The 17,530-nt window shown below is 40.7% G+C and overlaps 1 protein-coding gene across 1 annotated transcript in view; it reads left to right on the forward strand.

Moving 5' to 3' along the window:
* The window catches only part of LOC126187801 (TP53-binding protein 1-like), a 352,433-nt gene that overhangs the window by 289,895 nt on the left and 45,008 nt on the right, over positions 1–17,530 (forward strand). Inside the window, exons 16-18 of the mRNA XM_049929085.1 lie at positions 487–598; positions 5,911–6,104; positions 11,051–11,197. Of these exons, the coding sequence (XP_049785042.1) occupies positions 487–598; positions 5,911–6,104; positions 11,051–11,197 (453 nt within the window). The remainder of the gene's footprint in view (positions 1–486; positions 599–5,910; positions 6,105–11,050; positions 11,198–17,530) is intronic.

Below are 17,530 nucleotides of genomic sequence, written 5' to 3' on the forward strand. Positions count from 1 at the left end.
CATCACATGTGGATATTTGGTGGAGACTTGCATTATCCTGGCGTTGACAGAATGGGTTTCAGTGTGTTTAAACCAAAGTGATGGACCATCTGTCCAGAGAGTTGGTGCTTTGAATGCCACGGGGTTCACTTGTACTGCTGGGACAGTCCCAAGGGGTGGGGCAGGTGATACGACCGTCGGCCTTGCGGTTGCAAGCAGGTGCAGGCTGGGCCAAACTCAGGACATAGATAGAACTGGTGTTAGTCGCTGGAAGGGAGGTGGCAGGTGGTGCCAAGGTGATACTGTTTGTTGGGTCGCACCACATTTTTTTGAAGAATTGTGTAATAAACTGATCAATACTACATTCTACAGTAATAGAAATTCTTCCGTTTGTTAAAGTGACTATCTCCAACTCCCACCTCCATTTGCACTACATGCTTTACTATGGCACCAGTTGCCATACCAAATGTTATTAAGATCTGTTTGTCTATGTTCACATGTGACCAGACAACGTAGTGGCAGGAAAGCGCCTTCGTACACCAACTCATGCTGCTTCAGGACCTGCGACACCGCGTACCCCAGGGCCAAGTGGGAATGCATGTCCCAATAAGGTATCTCGGTGAGTAGTTTTCTATTTATGGCATGTGGGAGGCAAAGTGTACTAAGTGGCAAAAGAATTTACTTAAACACCTATTCAGCTACTGTATAGGTTTCCATCCTGAAAGAGAAAATGGTATTAACTTTATACCATAATATCTCTATTATCATTACTACTATTACTACTACCACCACTACCACTACCACCACCACCACCACCACCACCACCACCACTACTAATATTACTATTATCAGAACATTTTTGTTCACCCATTTATGCATGATATTGATATAATAACGATAGTTAAAACAACAAATTGTTCCCAAGTTAACTATGTTTTCAAGAACCCAACAAACCATTCTGCAATTGCCAACAGGGTGAAGGATGCAGTTTTAGGTCCTGTAGGCTCTTCACAGTCTGTTGTGAGCTAACACTGGTGTCACAGTATTACCAAAACAATAATGCGCGCAGACTTCTATTTCCAGATGGCTTTTACCTCATTCATCAGATCCCTGCATTTGGCCAGCTTCTTCTTGCAGATGATTTGCAAATTGTGGGTGTTCAGTACTTTGAAGTCTATGAGGAAGGTGACTTGTTCAGATTTATAAATCATTGTTATATCAAATTGATTAGCATGAATAGTTTTTTGGCTGCTATGCTGCAGTTCTAGAAACCAACTTGGATAGCTGACCACGTTAAAGCACTCACTTCTGGGGACAAGGGGAGGCATGCTATCTCTAGATTGTATTCGCATGGCAGATTGAAAATGGGGCCTGGGTGTGGTTTTTAGGCAGTTTTCCATATCCATCTTTGTGACTTCTGGGCTGGTACCTAAGTCGTGACCCAGTTACATGATTTGAAGACTTTTGGAAAATTTACACAGTGTTTTCACAATTGCACATGAGATAACACTAAATCCGGACAGACAGGGTACACAAATTCCATTCTGGGGGAAGTATTTGCGTCAGTAAAGTCTTCTAGCCAGCCAGTACTGGTACAATGCGAAATGTAAAAATAGCAAGTTGATATATTTTTCAGTTTCTACAACACTAAAGAGGATCATATCTGTAGTCATCATATCATCATCATCAGCAGCAGCAGCAGCAGCACCACCACCACCACCACCACCACCACCACCACCATCTTCATTTTCTTCACTTCAAGCATTAGGACTCTTCTTTGTTTTGCCTGTTACGGTACCCATCTCCTAACTTCTTCTCCCAACTGGCTTAAATCCTATTATCTGGAGACGTAATCTTTCTTCACTTATTCTTTTGGGGTGTTCGTTCCAGTTTCTCTGATTTTCTTGTATTTTATCTGCAATATAGAGGAAAAACTCTCATTAATTGATACTGCTGTTCTAACTTCCTGATGGATTATTTTGGTGACTTCATGAAGCATTTTTCAGATGAGCTGTGGGTGCCAGAGTTTTACACCCAGATGTAGTGTGTGATATGGTCTTCTGCAAATACAAACCTATGTTTGAACCAGTTACTCCCATCAGCCACCAAGCTGAGTTGAGCTTGGCAGCAGTGGGAGATGCGGCACGAATTGTTCCAACTTTACACATTTATTGATTCAAATCTGCTGAGTAGACTGCAGAAAACCATGGTGTCAAGGAACTTAACCAGTAATATTGTGCAAATACTACTTGACGGCCAACATCATGTCGCCTCATTTTATGTCAGTTTTTTCTCCACAAATGTATTTTCGTAAAGCGTAAATCATGGGAAAATTATAAATATGTTGACACAAAATCGGGTGCAAATTAACATTGTGGATGTAGGAAATTTGATGGGAGTGGTAAAAAAATGTCGTAAATGGTGGGAAAACGGTAATTCTGGGAATGTAAAAGTGGAGATATACTGTATAATCTTATGCTAAAATTTAACACAGTATCAAAGTTAGAAACTGTCTTTGTGGCTTGAGGCAGCATAAGATTCGGTGCACAAATTCCCAGACTATTTTCATCCAGTATGTGAGAAAGAGAGCATTTAATGTATTCCAACAAAGTTTATACATGATTTCAAACCTTTGTAAACTTTTTCTCGCATACTTGCGTAATGTCAGATATTTAACCATTCATTCACTTGAAAAGTAATCAGACTCTTGAAGCTGTAGTACATGTGGGAGGTTGATTCTTTAAAAAGTCAGGAGGGTGGAATTTTACTGGCATTTGTAGAAAACACCTATTGCTTTTGTGAGGGGGTATCATCTGTGTTTTGGTTTGGGCATGTAGCATGCCATCCATATATGTCAGTTGATTGAACATGTGTGCATGAAAGTGGATAAATGCAAAACAGAACCATAAGGGGCTTTTAGTTGTTACCTTTGAAATATACCTCTCTCAATCCTTATTTGCTCTGTTGTTATTTTGTTGCTGCCTTTCAGGTGTAGATGTAACTTCCTGTGCTTATCATGAATGAGTGTGTGTTGATGATTAAACTTTTTATCTTGTAAATCTGCAGAATTTTAATAAGCACCATTCATAGAAAAGGATCAAACATATTTTTGTGACCAATGTAGGCCTTAAATGTGTTCAATTTCTTCTGTTCTTTGTTCTAGTGTGATCAATCTGCAATGGGTTGTTCTTAACAGAATTTGTCTGTACACTGGCTTTCTGTTCTTTCACTCGTACTTCAATTTGCATCAAGTGTCTGTATATAATTTGGCTAATACATGATGTGGACACGTCATGTACTGTGCAAATGCATGTGACAGTCTTCTTCTTCTTTTCTTTATGCCTTTGTCCCACATCAGTGCAGCGTCGGTGTGATTATTAATATATTTGGCACGGTTAGTTTAGTGGGTGGCGGGATGTCCTTCCTGTTACCATCTCTTTACTCGCCAGGGATGGAAAATGTGTACCCCAACTGTCTGCCTGTAGTTACACATATGGATATGAATGAAAGTTTTTGTAGTGTTTGTGAGTCACGTAACTGAGACAGGACTTGGGTACCAGCTCAGTATTCACTTAGTGGGTTGTGGGAAACTGCCTAAAAACCACATCTAGGCTGGCCGGAAAACTGCCCCTCAACATTAATCTCCCAGGCAGATTCAATCTGGGCTCGGCATACCTCCCCGTCCTGGAAGCAGTGCTTTAACACACAGAGCTATCTAGGCAGATGTGCAAAAGATGTGATGATGACTATTATTGTTATTGTTAGCATCAAGAAATTAATTCACAGGTGTACAGTTACATCTCATTGGTGACCGAGCGAGGTGGCGCAGTGGTTAGCACACTGGACTCGCATTCGGGAGGACGACGGTTTAATCCCGTCTCCGGCCATCCTGATTTAGGTTTTCCGTGATTTCCCTAAATCGCTTCAGGCAAATGCCGGGATGGTTCCTTTGAAAGGGCACAGCCGATTTCCTTCCCCATCCTTCCCTCACCCGAGCTTGCGCTCCGTCTCTAATGACCTCGTTGTCGACGGGACGTTAAACACTAATCTCCTCCTCCTCCTCCTCCTCCTCCTCCATCTCAATGGTGAGCAGGTAAAATATTTCATTGTGACCATCACTTGCAGTGATGAAGTGGCTGCCATAGGGCAAGATTGGAACTTGCATTTACATGCTTATACCCAATGGGTCATTTGCCTGTGGTCAACAGTGATGTAGTAACTGTCCTATAGGCCCAATTACCACTTGCTAGAAGCAGTGCAGTTATAACCATTTCCTATCCTGGAAATGGTGGTGTCACATATATACCAGCCATACTTCAATTACTGTCATGTGGGAATAACAACTAACCACATGTCTCTATTCACATGAGTGGCTACTGCCAAACTGTAGCTAAATGCAAAATCATTCACTTAGTTGCAGAACATGCTCTGTATCATAATACCAGTTACCTCAACAGCTGATGCTCTGCCATTTGGATCCTCCCCCTCCTCCTTCCCCCACCCTCCAACCTTTCAGCATCCATATCCTGTAAACTACTTGTGTGGGAACCATCCATCCACCATATCCTCCAATACACTGAGACAAAACACTTTTCAGATCACCATATTTATTTTTTGTTTCCCAGTTTTGATTTGAATAGCAAATCTTCATCAGAAACTGGAAAAATTAGTGATAATACAAAAAGTGCAAGGAGTGTACATTAAAAATGTACAGCCAGTGATACTAAGACTAAACAAAACATGGTATCGAGGTCATAAATAATGCTCCAAAGTGCGGTTTATCCAAAAGTGTGTCAAATAGTATGATGTATCATTCAGCTACATAAAATTTACAAATGATACTGTGAGGAAACTTTTGTGGCAAGGTATGTGACAGCACACCCACATTTAATTGCTCTTGTGTAATTGAGTTCATGTTGTTTTACTTGACATCATTGGCTGTATGCTTTTTGATGTTACACTCCTATAACTTTTGTATAGTCACATTCTCTTCTTACTCATTTTGAGATCTGAAGATGATTTGTTCATCAGATCAAAAACAGTAATCAAAAATTACTTTAATTATTTAGATCATGTCTATTTGATTATAACAACAATATAATCCCCCTCCCCCCCAAACTCAACATGTCTTCAGTTGTGATATTCTCCAAAACTTTTCCTACATTTCTTCTCTCTCATCCCATCCCCACAGTTCTGTGATTGCTTTGGCCCTAAGTTTGCTACATTTTCTCCCCTCTCCCACCCATGTCAGACTGCGCTATCATTCATAAACAGCTAGTATTGTTGTGGCCACAGGCTCATGTGCGCATGTTTGTTTAAGTGTGTGTGTGTGTGTGTGTGTGTGTGTGTGTGTGTGTGTGTGTGTGTGGTGGGGGGGTTATGGAAACATGTCATGCGCATGCACACAAGTCAGTGGAGCATATTAGTCTTCCAGGACGTTAATTGCCCATGGCACAAGTTCAGAATCTGCTAAAATGGGTTGAGGGTCATGATAATGAACTCACATTTTATTTTGACCACTAAAAATCTCCTGATCTCAACCTGATGAAACTAATCTGAGATGCTGCCATGCACCAGCACCACACCCACAAACTACCCATATGTAATTTAGTTTTCTGGACCTGTCTATAGACACCTAGAGCCACATACCTCTGGAAACTTACCAAGAACTTGTTGAATCTATTCCATGCTTTATCACTGCAGTATTCCTTTCCAAAAGTTAGCCAATATACTATTAAGCAAGTGGTCATAATTTTTTAGCTCATCAGTGCAAATATCCATGGGCCATACATCAATCAGTTATAGGTTAATGGTGGCATTTCCCTAGTTTTGTAGATAGTTACAGTCCTGTTCTATTTGTAATTAACTGTCCTTGAAGTTTTTTTCTAGTCTCCTGTATGCAACTGTGATGATTCTCTGTAATTGTTTCAGATCATCATCACCTAGTGACCGTGGATCGGTTTCAGGTGCAACAACAGATGATGCAGTTTCAGTTGTTGGTGTGGAACCTGAAAGTGAAGGATGCAAGCTTGTGCCTGTAGCCACAAGTAGCTCCCGTGGGAAGGGGAAAGTTTCTGCCAAAGGCAAAGGAAAGGCGTTATTTGCTACCACTAACATTTTAAAAGGTATGTGCTTTGATGGAAAGAAAGTATTCATATGATTAAATGTTACGTGAAAAATATTAGAACAATGGATATACTGATTTACTTAAATGATTTCTAACATGTGCAAGGATGAGGGCCTACACAAGGTCAAATGTGAGAAGACTTGTAGGTAATCAAGTGCTTCATGTAGATATTGATAGCTAAATAAGCACACTGTAAAATAATAGTGCAACCACAGCATTCGTTTATAATACAGTAGCCATCTTGTCTCGTCAAACATTTGTGAATGACATATGAAGAGATACGAGGGCGTCTTTGAAAGTTGTAGAAAATTGAGCCAAATTTCTGGTCTTCCCAGAAAATTAACTCAAAATCCTCTGAGATTATTACTCCCCAAGTTGTTTGCATCTGAACATCCTCTAATGCTGTCTGCTGAGCACTTCCATAGCTAGAAACAGCTGTGTTTGCAAATCAAAATGATAGTCATAATAGAAAACAGTTACTGTCTTGTGTTCACCTTGATTTTTCCCAAGAGGCTTAAGCCACTCTCATACAGGGCATGAAAGCTAACATGGACATTGATTTGGACATGGTTTTCAGTGTGGTTGGTAAGCATTCAGAATAATCACTTGAAAAAATGCCCACTAATGTGACATGTGATCAAATCATTCTCTAGCAGCAGTTGTTGGCTGCTTCTTGTGTGGCGACAACACTGACTTCGCTTCTGAAAAAGTCTGATAATTAATTTCATTACATATTCTCAGAAATGCACAAAGGCACTCCCAAAGAACATAATGTCAGTGTTTGTGTGCTTAACACAAAGAAGGGATTTATAAAAATATTCCATTTCTTCTAGACAAAATGTCATTGATTATTGATAATACACTTGATAAAGCAAAAAAAGTTTAGAGCATGTGTGAAGAGTTAGAATTTTAGATTCTTACAAGACTGGAACATAGATCCCTTGTTGAGAGAGTCTGCCTTAATAGTTCCCAAGTTCTAATGTAAAAAACCACAACATTTTGTCCTTAAGCTTTGTAATTTGTATTCGTAAAAGCCATCTGCTTAGTTCAGCCTATGATATAGAAAATAGTTGCATTAGTTTATACTTTATGTAAAAGGACATCATATTCGCTGTTGACTGCAGAAATTGTTTATTTCATAGTTGCAATTTCGGTCTTTGGACAATTTTCAATTAGTACTGCAAAAGCTAAAAAAACACACAAATGAAACACAGAGTGTATATACAGAACTGCATAAACATGTTATGTAGACAGAAATATCAAATTGTGAAATGATGTAAATTACATGAAATGTTACCAATGTTAACATCCTTCACATAAATCGCTACCGTGTTCTAACACACTATTTACATGTGAACTAAGGGCGCTGGCACAAAAATACATTCGCAAGTCAGACTCTCTGTGCATTAATCATAGATAGTACATTCCAGCAATAACAATTGCAATCATTTTCAGGCAGAAGTGTTGAAGATGAAAGAAGAAGGGTGAAGGGAAAGGACTGGAGAGGTCTAGGAAAAGGAGTAGATTTCAGGAAAGTCACCCAGAACCGCAGGTCAGGGGAGACTTACTGTACGGGTCAAGAGGAAAAGACTGATTTTGGGGACTGCCTCAGACGAGATTTGAAAACATGAGAGCTTAAAGTTGGAAAACAGGGTAATATGCATACAAAGATTACTGCTTAAACATCATGCATGAGTTAATAAGAGTGAAAAGCTAAGTGCATCATACGTAACAGACGTGAGCAGTAAAAAATAGACGGGAAAGACAATGAAAGAAGTGAAAAACTAAAATGTAATTAGACAAAGAGTAGTTACAGTGAAGAAATGCTAAGGTGGAAGAAATTAATGTAAATTAAGACCAGGTGGGTGGCGAAAACCAAGGACATGTTGCAGTGCTAGTTCCCACCTGCGGAGTTCCTAGAAATTGGTGTCTGGGGGAGAATCCAGATAGTGTGTGTGGTGAAACGGGCGCCGAGGTCACGAATGTCATGTTACAGAGCATGCTCTGCAACATTATAGTGCTAGTTGCCAGTGTACACCCTCTGCCTATGTCCATTCAACCTAATTGATAATTTGGTGGTAGTCACGCTGATGGTGGTAGTCATGCTGACGTAGAAGGCCGAACAGTGTTTACATAATAGCTGGTATATGACGTGTTGTTTTGCAGATGGCTCTCCCTTTGATAGTATATGTTTTACCAGTCACAGGGTTATTATAGGTGGTGGTAGGAGGATGCGTAGGGCAAGTCTTGCCAGCGAGGACAGTCGCAGGGGTTGGAGCCATAGGATAGGGAGGTGGGTGCAGAAGGAGCATAGGGTCTGACAAGAATATTGCGGAGATTAGGAGGATGATGGAAAGCTATTCTAGGCGTGTTGGGCAAAATTTCAGACAGAATGGATCACATTTCAGGGCATGATTTTAGGAAGTCATGATCCTGTCAAAGTAGCTGATTAACACATTCCAGACCAGGATCAGTAGTACTAAGATTGGATTTGATGACCTGGGAAATCTACTTTTTAACTAGGCTGGTGGAGTAATTACGTGCAGTGAAGGCTGAGGTGAGAACAGTGGTGCATTGCTGTAAAGAGTCTGCATTTGAACAAACACATTTGCCTCGGATGCCAAGGTTGTGTGGGAGGGAATGTTTGACATGGAAAGGATGGAAACTGTCAAAATCTAAGTACTGTTGTTTATTGGTAGGTTTAATGTGTGGACAGAAGTGTGTAGTTGGCCTTCAGTGAGGACGAGATCAATGTCAAGGAAAGTGGCACAGGGCTAGGAATAAGATCATGTAATGTTTAATTGGGAGAATGTATTCAGAGATTCCAGGAATTTTAACAAATCAACCTCACCATGAGTCCACATGGCAAAGATGTCATCAGTGTATCTAAACCAAACCAGGGGCTGAAGACTTATGGAGCCCAGGTAAGTCCCCTCCAAGTGACCCATGAAAAGGTTGGCATAGGAAGGAGCCATCCTAGTTCCCATGGCCATACCCCTGATCTGTTTGTATGCCTGCCCCTCAAAGTTGAAGTAGTTGTTGGTAAGTATAAAGTTGATTTAAGGTGATTAGGAAGGATTTCATAGGTTTGGAATCAGGTGGGCTCTGACTGAGGAAATGTTCAGCAGCAGATACATACATGGTGTCCTTTCCTTCACCCTTCTTCCTCCCCCCTCAACACTTCTGCCTGAAGAAGGAGCCACAGGCTCCAAAAGCTTGCCAATTACAACAATCTTTTTATGTGTGCTTTCTGCCACCACTTGGTGAGTAGGTTTTTTTTATCTATCCAATTAAATAATTTTATATAATAATATGACACACTGCTAAAATAAATCAGATATGAAAAGACACACTCTAAAGATAAAACAAAGTGAACAGGATAAAATTAATTTATGAAAATAAACTGTGTGGAACTGCACCTGATCGGGAGCACTGATAAAACTTGTTACATAGAATTTGTGGAGCTGGTAAAATACATCATATAAGATAAGAGTTTTAAGATAAGAGTTTCTAAAAATAAAGATGAAAATTTTCATCTGTTACTCACCTCTGTTGTTCTTAAAACCTTCCAGTTGCATAATATTCTTGGTTTGTGTGTTCCTCATCTTCTCTCTTCCTTTTCTTGCTCCTCTGTACTATTCTGGCCTCTTTAGTTGCCTCAAGAACCCATTGAAAAAGACTTCCCTTAAATCTATGGAAAGCTCTAAGCTGGAAGGATTTTACAGTAGATAGATATGTGCAATTTATCAGATTATTTGCTGCAAGAGGAACTTGACAGAACACTGAGAGACAAAGCTATGACCTACAGTACACAACATCCCTACAGAATTATTTACATCTTAGGGAGAACATACCATGACAAAACTATTCCACTAGGTATGTAAGATATACGAGACAGGGGAAATACCATCAGACTTCAAAAAGAATGTAATAATTCCAATTCCAAAAAGGCACTTCCAGACTCATTGGAATATTACAGAGCCATCAGTGCAATAAATCATTTCAAAACACTGACATAAATTATTTACATAAGAATGGAGAGACTAGTAGATGCAGACCTCGTGTAAGATCGGTTTGGGTTCTGGGGCTATGTAGGAATATGTGAGGCAATACTAGTCCCTCACTTACGTTAGAATGTAGATTGAAGAAAGGCGAACATACATTTGTAGCAGTTGTAGAATTAGAGAAAGCTATTGACAGTTTGTCTGGAATACCAGAGGACATATTGATGAAGGGAATATTGTGTGCAATGTTTCTTATCTGCAGTTCATAATATTCCCCTCTCAGGTCAGCCCAGATATATCACATAGGGGGACCGATGATCTAGCTGTTCAGTCCCTTTCCCCAAATCAACCAACCAACACTTAGGGCACAGTATGAATGACCTTTTACAAGGAAAAGTGAACAAAGCAATCTTTGGAAAAAAGTGTGTGACCTCGTCAACAATAGTATCTTTGAGTACCATATCCCTGCCAAATAAGCCTTTGTGAAGCCTAATTTCAATTGGCAGAGTCTGATACCACAGTACCTCTCCTTATTCATTGCATTCCTTTATGTTGTAATGTATGTGATATTCACATTTGTGATTGTTTCATGAGTTAGTTGTATCTCCAGTATTGCATAAATTCCCGCTGTTTTCTAGTGTGTAAACCCACATATCTCATTGTATCATTTTGGTATAATTTATCAATTATAGATTCCATAAAATTATATTGAAAAGAGAGAATGGACTACTTTGTATAATCATGGATATTTGGTTTATTAGTTTCTTGTCTGCTTCCAGGAACAGTACCAAATATATTGAAGGAAAAGATGTTCTGATTTCAAATTACATCTTTTCCTAGTCTATAATAACAATATGTATGTTTGTTTCTCAAAAACATATGCACTGTCTTTCATTTGTATTTTATCCATCTGGGAAAACTAATCTGACTTCTTTTTCAGAGTCTACTGAGCTTGATGAAACCCTGGGTCCAATTCCACCCAAAGATAGCAAAATTTTTGAAGGAATGATTTTTTTGCTGACATCAGTAGATTTTGAGCCCAACAAAAGCTACGAAAAGGTGCATGAAATCTGTTCGGATTCAGAAGGTACTACTTTACTAATACTACCAATACCATTATTATTATGTTCATTATTATTATTATTATTATAGTATTGATTCACTGAAATAACTTTGAAGATATTCTTTGTAATTTACAGAAAAATCTCATGAGACATATTTAGTACACAGTGAATAAAGACCAGCTGACATCTGACTGTGTATACCCAGTTCATGTTTCAGCTCCTTATTATTAGACTCAACTGTGAAAAATTGATTTATTAGGATGTAGGGCTGTTGATATCATTATCTGTACTGCAAAAAAGGTATAAAGTGCCAATAACAAATAATAATAAAAGTTTTAATAAAATAAAGAGGTACTGAGAGAGGGGGGAGGGGGGGAGGAGGGAGAAGGGCGGTGGGGGATGAAAAGGTTCCACCTCGAGCAGTAATATGTCAAGAAAGGTTATGAATCGATGATGAGGTGAAGTACTTCATTAGCATGCAGCTACCAGACCACCTTCAGCACACCAGTTGTATTGCATGTAGCCCAATATGCAGGAATCTTGATATTGTGTTGATATTTTCCTACTGTCTGTGACTTTATAACACAACACTACCAATTCAGAAACAAATCGATGAAATGTGTACTCAAGTACTGTAAATCAGTGAATAATCCGGAAAAGAGTCACACTTACCAAATTTAGTTCACCTGTATTGTAAAATATAACTGTGATGTCCTAACGCAAAATTTAAAATATTACAGAATAGTAGGCACATTTTTATCTCATCTGAATGGCGGAAAACAATGTGTATCAGTTCCATGTCAGTCATTTAAATGATAGACACTCAGAATTTAAAGCAGTTGGACTCTGTGTACCACAGGGTTTAATTTTGTTTCTGACATGCATAAATGATCTTCCATTTGCAGTTTCATAAGACACAGTTTTTTATTTGTATTTTTTGGAGATGATACAAGTATATGAACAAAAATAGTACCAGTCTCCTTATTGAAAATAGAGCTAATTAAATATTTGAGAACATCAGTAGATGCTTCAAGACTCAAGGATTAGCCTTGAATCTTGGCAAGACTCAGCGCCTACAGTTCAGTACTTGTCACAGAACTGTGTTCAAATTTTTTAGTAAGGAAATAGCTGGTAACTGTATTTACGAGTATAAAACTGTATGTCCGGGATTTACAAATTACAAAGGCAAATACATGGATCCATAAAAATAAACAGTAAAATTTACTTGCAAATAAAGTCACTAAGGACATGCATAATCCCCTGTAGAATAAGACTGTGGCAAGTTCATAAAGTTTTTAATATTTAGACTACCATGGCTGTGTGTGTGGGGGGGGGGGGGGGGGGGGGGTAAATAAATAAGAAAATATATATATATATTCCATGACTTACCAAACGGGAAAGCGCTGGTAGATAGACACAATAAAAAAAAACACAAACACGCACACAAAATTTCAAGCTTTCGCAACCAACGGTTAATACGTCAGTAAAGCCTTTGCTCGTTATTATTTGCACATTCTAAATCAAAAAATAGTGCCGCCATTATGTAAATTACTTATGGCTGCTACATTCGAAGATGAACAATACGGAATTTGTAATCACTTTGTTGGATACTGTATGAGAATGCAGTGGTCGAAACTCGGGGCGGAGAAAAAAGCTCGTCTTCCACCTTTTTTCGATAAGGAGACTGGTACTATTTTTGTTCATATACTTGTATCATCTCCAAAAAAATACAAATAAAAATTAATGCCACCAATGCCAGGACCCTGCCAACATTTTCTGTAAACAGTGTTGTTGTCCACCCAAGTTTCATCAGTACAATGATCAGTATAAAGAAGTTTCTGTCTTGCTCCCTTAATTTCCTTGCTGGTCAATTATATCACTTCTCTTTATCAGAATCTTTTATTTACTTACAGATCTTTTCAGGTAAATCCCATTTCACGCAGTGTCTTGAGTGTCTTGTGTAAAGCGTCATTCTGCCAAGGAAAATGATATATATATATATTTTTCCCACGTGGAATGTTTCCCTCTATTATATTCATATATATATATATACGTAGGCAGAGATACGTTCTGTGGGGGCTTGGTAACCAGCTACAAAGGGGGGGGGGGGGGGGGATGATTGGGTTTGTGAATTTTAGGAAGAAGGTAGAAGGTAGGGGTGCAGGGTGTCGGTGGGGTCAGGAGGTTGATGGAGTCAGGTGAAAGGTTTTGTAGGGAACCTAAGGTTCTGAGGATTCCTTGAAGCTCCGCCTGGACATCAGGAATGGGATTACCTTGGCAAACTTTTTATGTGCTGTTGTCTGAAAGCTGACGTAGTCCCTCAGCCACATACTCCCGACGATCAAGTACCACTGTCGTGGAACCCTTGTCCGCCGGAAGAATGACGATGGAACGGTCAGCCTTCAGATCACGGATAGCTTGGGCTTCAGCAGTGGTGATGTTGGGAGTAGGATTAAGGTTTTTTATGAAGGATTGAAAGGCAAGGCTGGAAGTCAGAAATTCCTGGAAGGTTTGGAGGGGGTGATTTTGAGGAAGAGTAGGTGGATCCCACTGTGACGGAGGACGGAACTCTTCCAGGCAGGGTTCAATTTGGATAGTGTCTTGGGGAGTTGGATCATTAGGAGTAGGATTAGGATCATTTTTCTTCATGGCAAAGTGATATTTCCAGCAGAGAGTACGAGTGTAGGACAATAAATCTTTGACCAGGGCTGTTTGGTTAAATCTGGGAGTGGGGCTGAAGGTGAGGCCTTTGGATAGGACAGAGGTTTCGGATTGGGAGAGAGGTTTGGAGGAAAGGTTAACTACTGAATTAGGGTGTTGTGGTTCCAGATTGTGTTGATTGGAATTTTGAGGTTTTGGAGGGAGTGCAGCTGGAAGTGGGAGATTGAGTAGATGGGAGAGACTGGGTTTGTGTGCAATGAGAGGAGCTTGAGGTTTGCTGGAAAGGTTGTGAAGGGTGAGTGAGTTGCCTGTCCGGAGGTGGGAAACCAGGAGATTGGATAGTTTTTTAAGGTGGAGGGTGGCATGCTGTTTTAATTTGCGGTTGGCCTGTAGGAGGATGCTCTGAACAGCCGGTGTGGATGTGGGAGAGGAAAGATTGAGGACTTTTATTAAGGATAGGAGTTGACGGGTGTGTTCATTGGCTGAGTTGATGTCTAGGTGAAGGATTAGGTGGGTGAGGGCAATGGATTGTTCAGTTTGGAATTGGTATAGAGACTGATGGAAAGAAGGGTTGCAGCCAGAGATAGGAACTTTAAGTGTGAGGCCTTTGGGGGTAATGCCAAATGTCAGACAAGCCTGACGAGATATATATATATCCATTTTCCTTGGCAGAATGACGCTTTACACAAGACACTGCGTGAAATGGAATTTACCTGAAAAGATCTGTAAGTAAATGAAAGATTCTGGTAAAGAGAAGTGATATAATTGATCAGCAAGGAAATTAAGGGAGCAAGACAGAAACTTCTTTATATTGATGAACCTTGGGTGGACAACAACACTGTTTACAGAAAATGTTGGCAGGGTCCTGGCATTGGAGGCACTAATTTTTATTTGTATTTTTTTGGAGATGATACAAGTATATGAACAAAAATAGTACCAGTCTCCTTATCGAAAAAAAGGTTGAAGACGAGCTTTTTTCTCCGCCCCGAGTTTCGATCACTGCATTCTCATACAGTATCCAACAAAGTGATTACAAATTCTGTATTGTTCATCTTCGAATGTAGCAGCCATAAGTAATTTACAAAATGGCGGCACTATTTTTTGATTTAGAATGTGCAAATAATAACGAGCAAAGGTTAGTAGAGATTCATGCATCTGTGAAAACATGTATGCATGAAGCATACAACAATTACCATCATCATACCTTAGTAAAGTATCTCCAAAGAACCAGAGAGAATTCTGATCCCATGTAAAATCATGAAGTGGGTCTAATGCTTCCATCCAGCCACCCATTGTTCAGTCTGGTGTGGCAGACAAAAATAGAAAAAGGAAAGCCGAAGTTTTAAATTTTGCATTTAAGAAATCGATTAAACATACCATCATTTGACAATTGAGCACACTCCCTTATGGATGACGCAGTCCTTGGCACAGAGAAACAAGAGTTGGAGACAAATGAGTCACCAAGTCTGGATAGAAACCGAGTTCAGGTTTACGAAGAGCATTCTACATCATTGGCTCATCACTTAGCTTGAATTTATCACTCTCTCTCGCAAAGTGCAAAGTCCCAAACAACTGGAAGAGACTGCAGGCTATAAGGAGGGTGAAAGTATGGATGCGGAGAACTGCATGCCAATATCCCTAAAATCTGTTTGCTGCAGGATTCTTGTAAATATTATCAGTTCGAACATAATAAATTTCTGTGAGACCAAGAAGCTTATGGCCACAAACCAACACATTTTGCATCACTCTAACAAAACTCAGCTTGCCCTTTTCTCACGATACACTGCGAACCGTGGATGAAGGGCAACAGGCAGATTCCATATTTCTAGATTTCCTAAAAGTGTTAGCACGTTGCTCTATTGTGGACTGTTAACAAAGGTAAGAGCATATGGAATAGGTTTCCAGATATGTGAGTGGCTTGACCTTGATGGTGAGTGTCCATCAGAGACAGTGGTATAATCAGGAGTGCCCCCATGAAGTGTGATAGGGCCACTATTGTTTTCTATATACATAAATGATGTGGCAGACAGGATGGGCAGCTGTGAACAGTTGTCTGTTGATGATGCTGTGTTTGTATGGGAAGTTGAATGACTTTAGAAGGATTCAAAATGATTTAAACAAAATTGTTAGTTGGTGTAAAGAATTTCAGCTAGCTCTAAATGTAGAAGAAGGAAAGTTATGTGGATGAGTAGGGTAAACAAACTCATAATATTCACATATAGCATTACTAGTGCCTTGTGTGGTATAGTCATGTCCTTTAAATATCTGGGCATAGTTTTGCGAAGTGGTAAGAAATGGAATGAGCATTTGAGGATTTTGGTAGGGAAGGGGAATGATTAACTTCAGTGTATTGGGAGAATTGAGGGCAAGTGCAGGTTGTCTGTAAAGGAGACTTCATATAGCACTCTAATGCGACGTATTCTTGATTACTGCTTGTGTGTTTGGGACCCATATCAGGCCTGTTTAAAGGAAGACATTAAAGCAGTTCAGAGGTGGGCTACTAGATTTGTTACCGGTAGCTTCAGACAACATGCAGGCGTTACAGTGATGCTTCAGGAAGTCAGATGGGAATCCATGGAGTGTAGGTGAAGTTCTTTCGCGAGGAGCACTGTTGAGTAAATTTAGGGAACCGGCATTTCAAGCTCACTTAGAACAATTCTAGTGCCACCAACATACATTTTGTGTAAGGACCATGATGATAAGATATTACAAACTAGGTCTGTATAGAAGCATATACACTCCTGGAAATGGAAAAAAGAACACATTGACACCGGTGTGTCAGACCCACCATACTTGCTCCGGACACTGCGAGAGGGCTGTACAAGCAATGATCACACGCACGGCACAGCGGACACACCAGGAACCGCGGTGTTGGCCGTCGAATGGCGCTAGCTGCGCAGCATTTGTGCACCGCCGCCGTCAGTGTCAGCCAGTTTGCCGTGGCATACGGAGCTCCATCGCAGTCTTTAACACTGGTAGCATGCCGCGACAGCGTGGACTTGAACAGTATGTGCAGTTGACGGACTTTGAGCGAGGGCGTATAGTGGGCATGCGGGAGGCTGGGTGGACGTACCGCCGAATTGCTCAACACGTGGGGCGTGAGGTCTCCACAGTACATCGATGTTGTCGCCAGTGGTCGGAGGAAGGTGCACGTGCCCGTCGACCTGGGACCGGACCGCAGCGACGCACGGATGTACGCCAAGACCGTAGGATCCTACCCAGTGCCGTAGGGGACCGCACCGCCACTTCCCAGCAAATTAGGGCCACTGTTGCTCCTGGGGTATCGGCGAGGACCATTCGCAACCGTCTCCATGAAGCTGGGCTACGGTCCCGCACACCGTTAGGCCGTCTTCCGCTCACGCCCCAACATCGTGCAGCCCGCCTCCAGTGGTGTCACGACAGGCGTGAATGGAGGGACGAATGGAGACGTGTCGTCTTCAGCGATGAGAGTCGCTTCTGCCTTGGTGCCAATGATGATCGTATGCGTGTTTGGCGCCGTGCAGGTGAGCGCCACAATCAGGACTGCATACGACCGAGGCACACAGGGCCAACACCTGGCATCATGGTGTGGGGAGCGATCTCCTACACTGGCCGTACACCACTGGTGATCGTCGAGGGGACACTGAATAGTGCACGGTACATCCAAACCGTCATCGAACCCATCGTTCTACCATTCCTAGACTGGCAAGGGAACT

Source organism: Schistocerca cancellata, chromosome 5 (assembly GCF_023864275.1).
Source record: "Schistocerca cancellata isolate TAMUIC-IGC-003103 chromosome 5, iqSchCanc2.1, whole genome shotgun sequence".
NCBI lineage: Eukaryota > Metazoa > Arthropoda > Insecta > Orthoptera > Acrididae > Schistocerca > Schistocerca cancellata.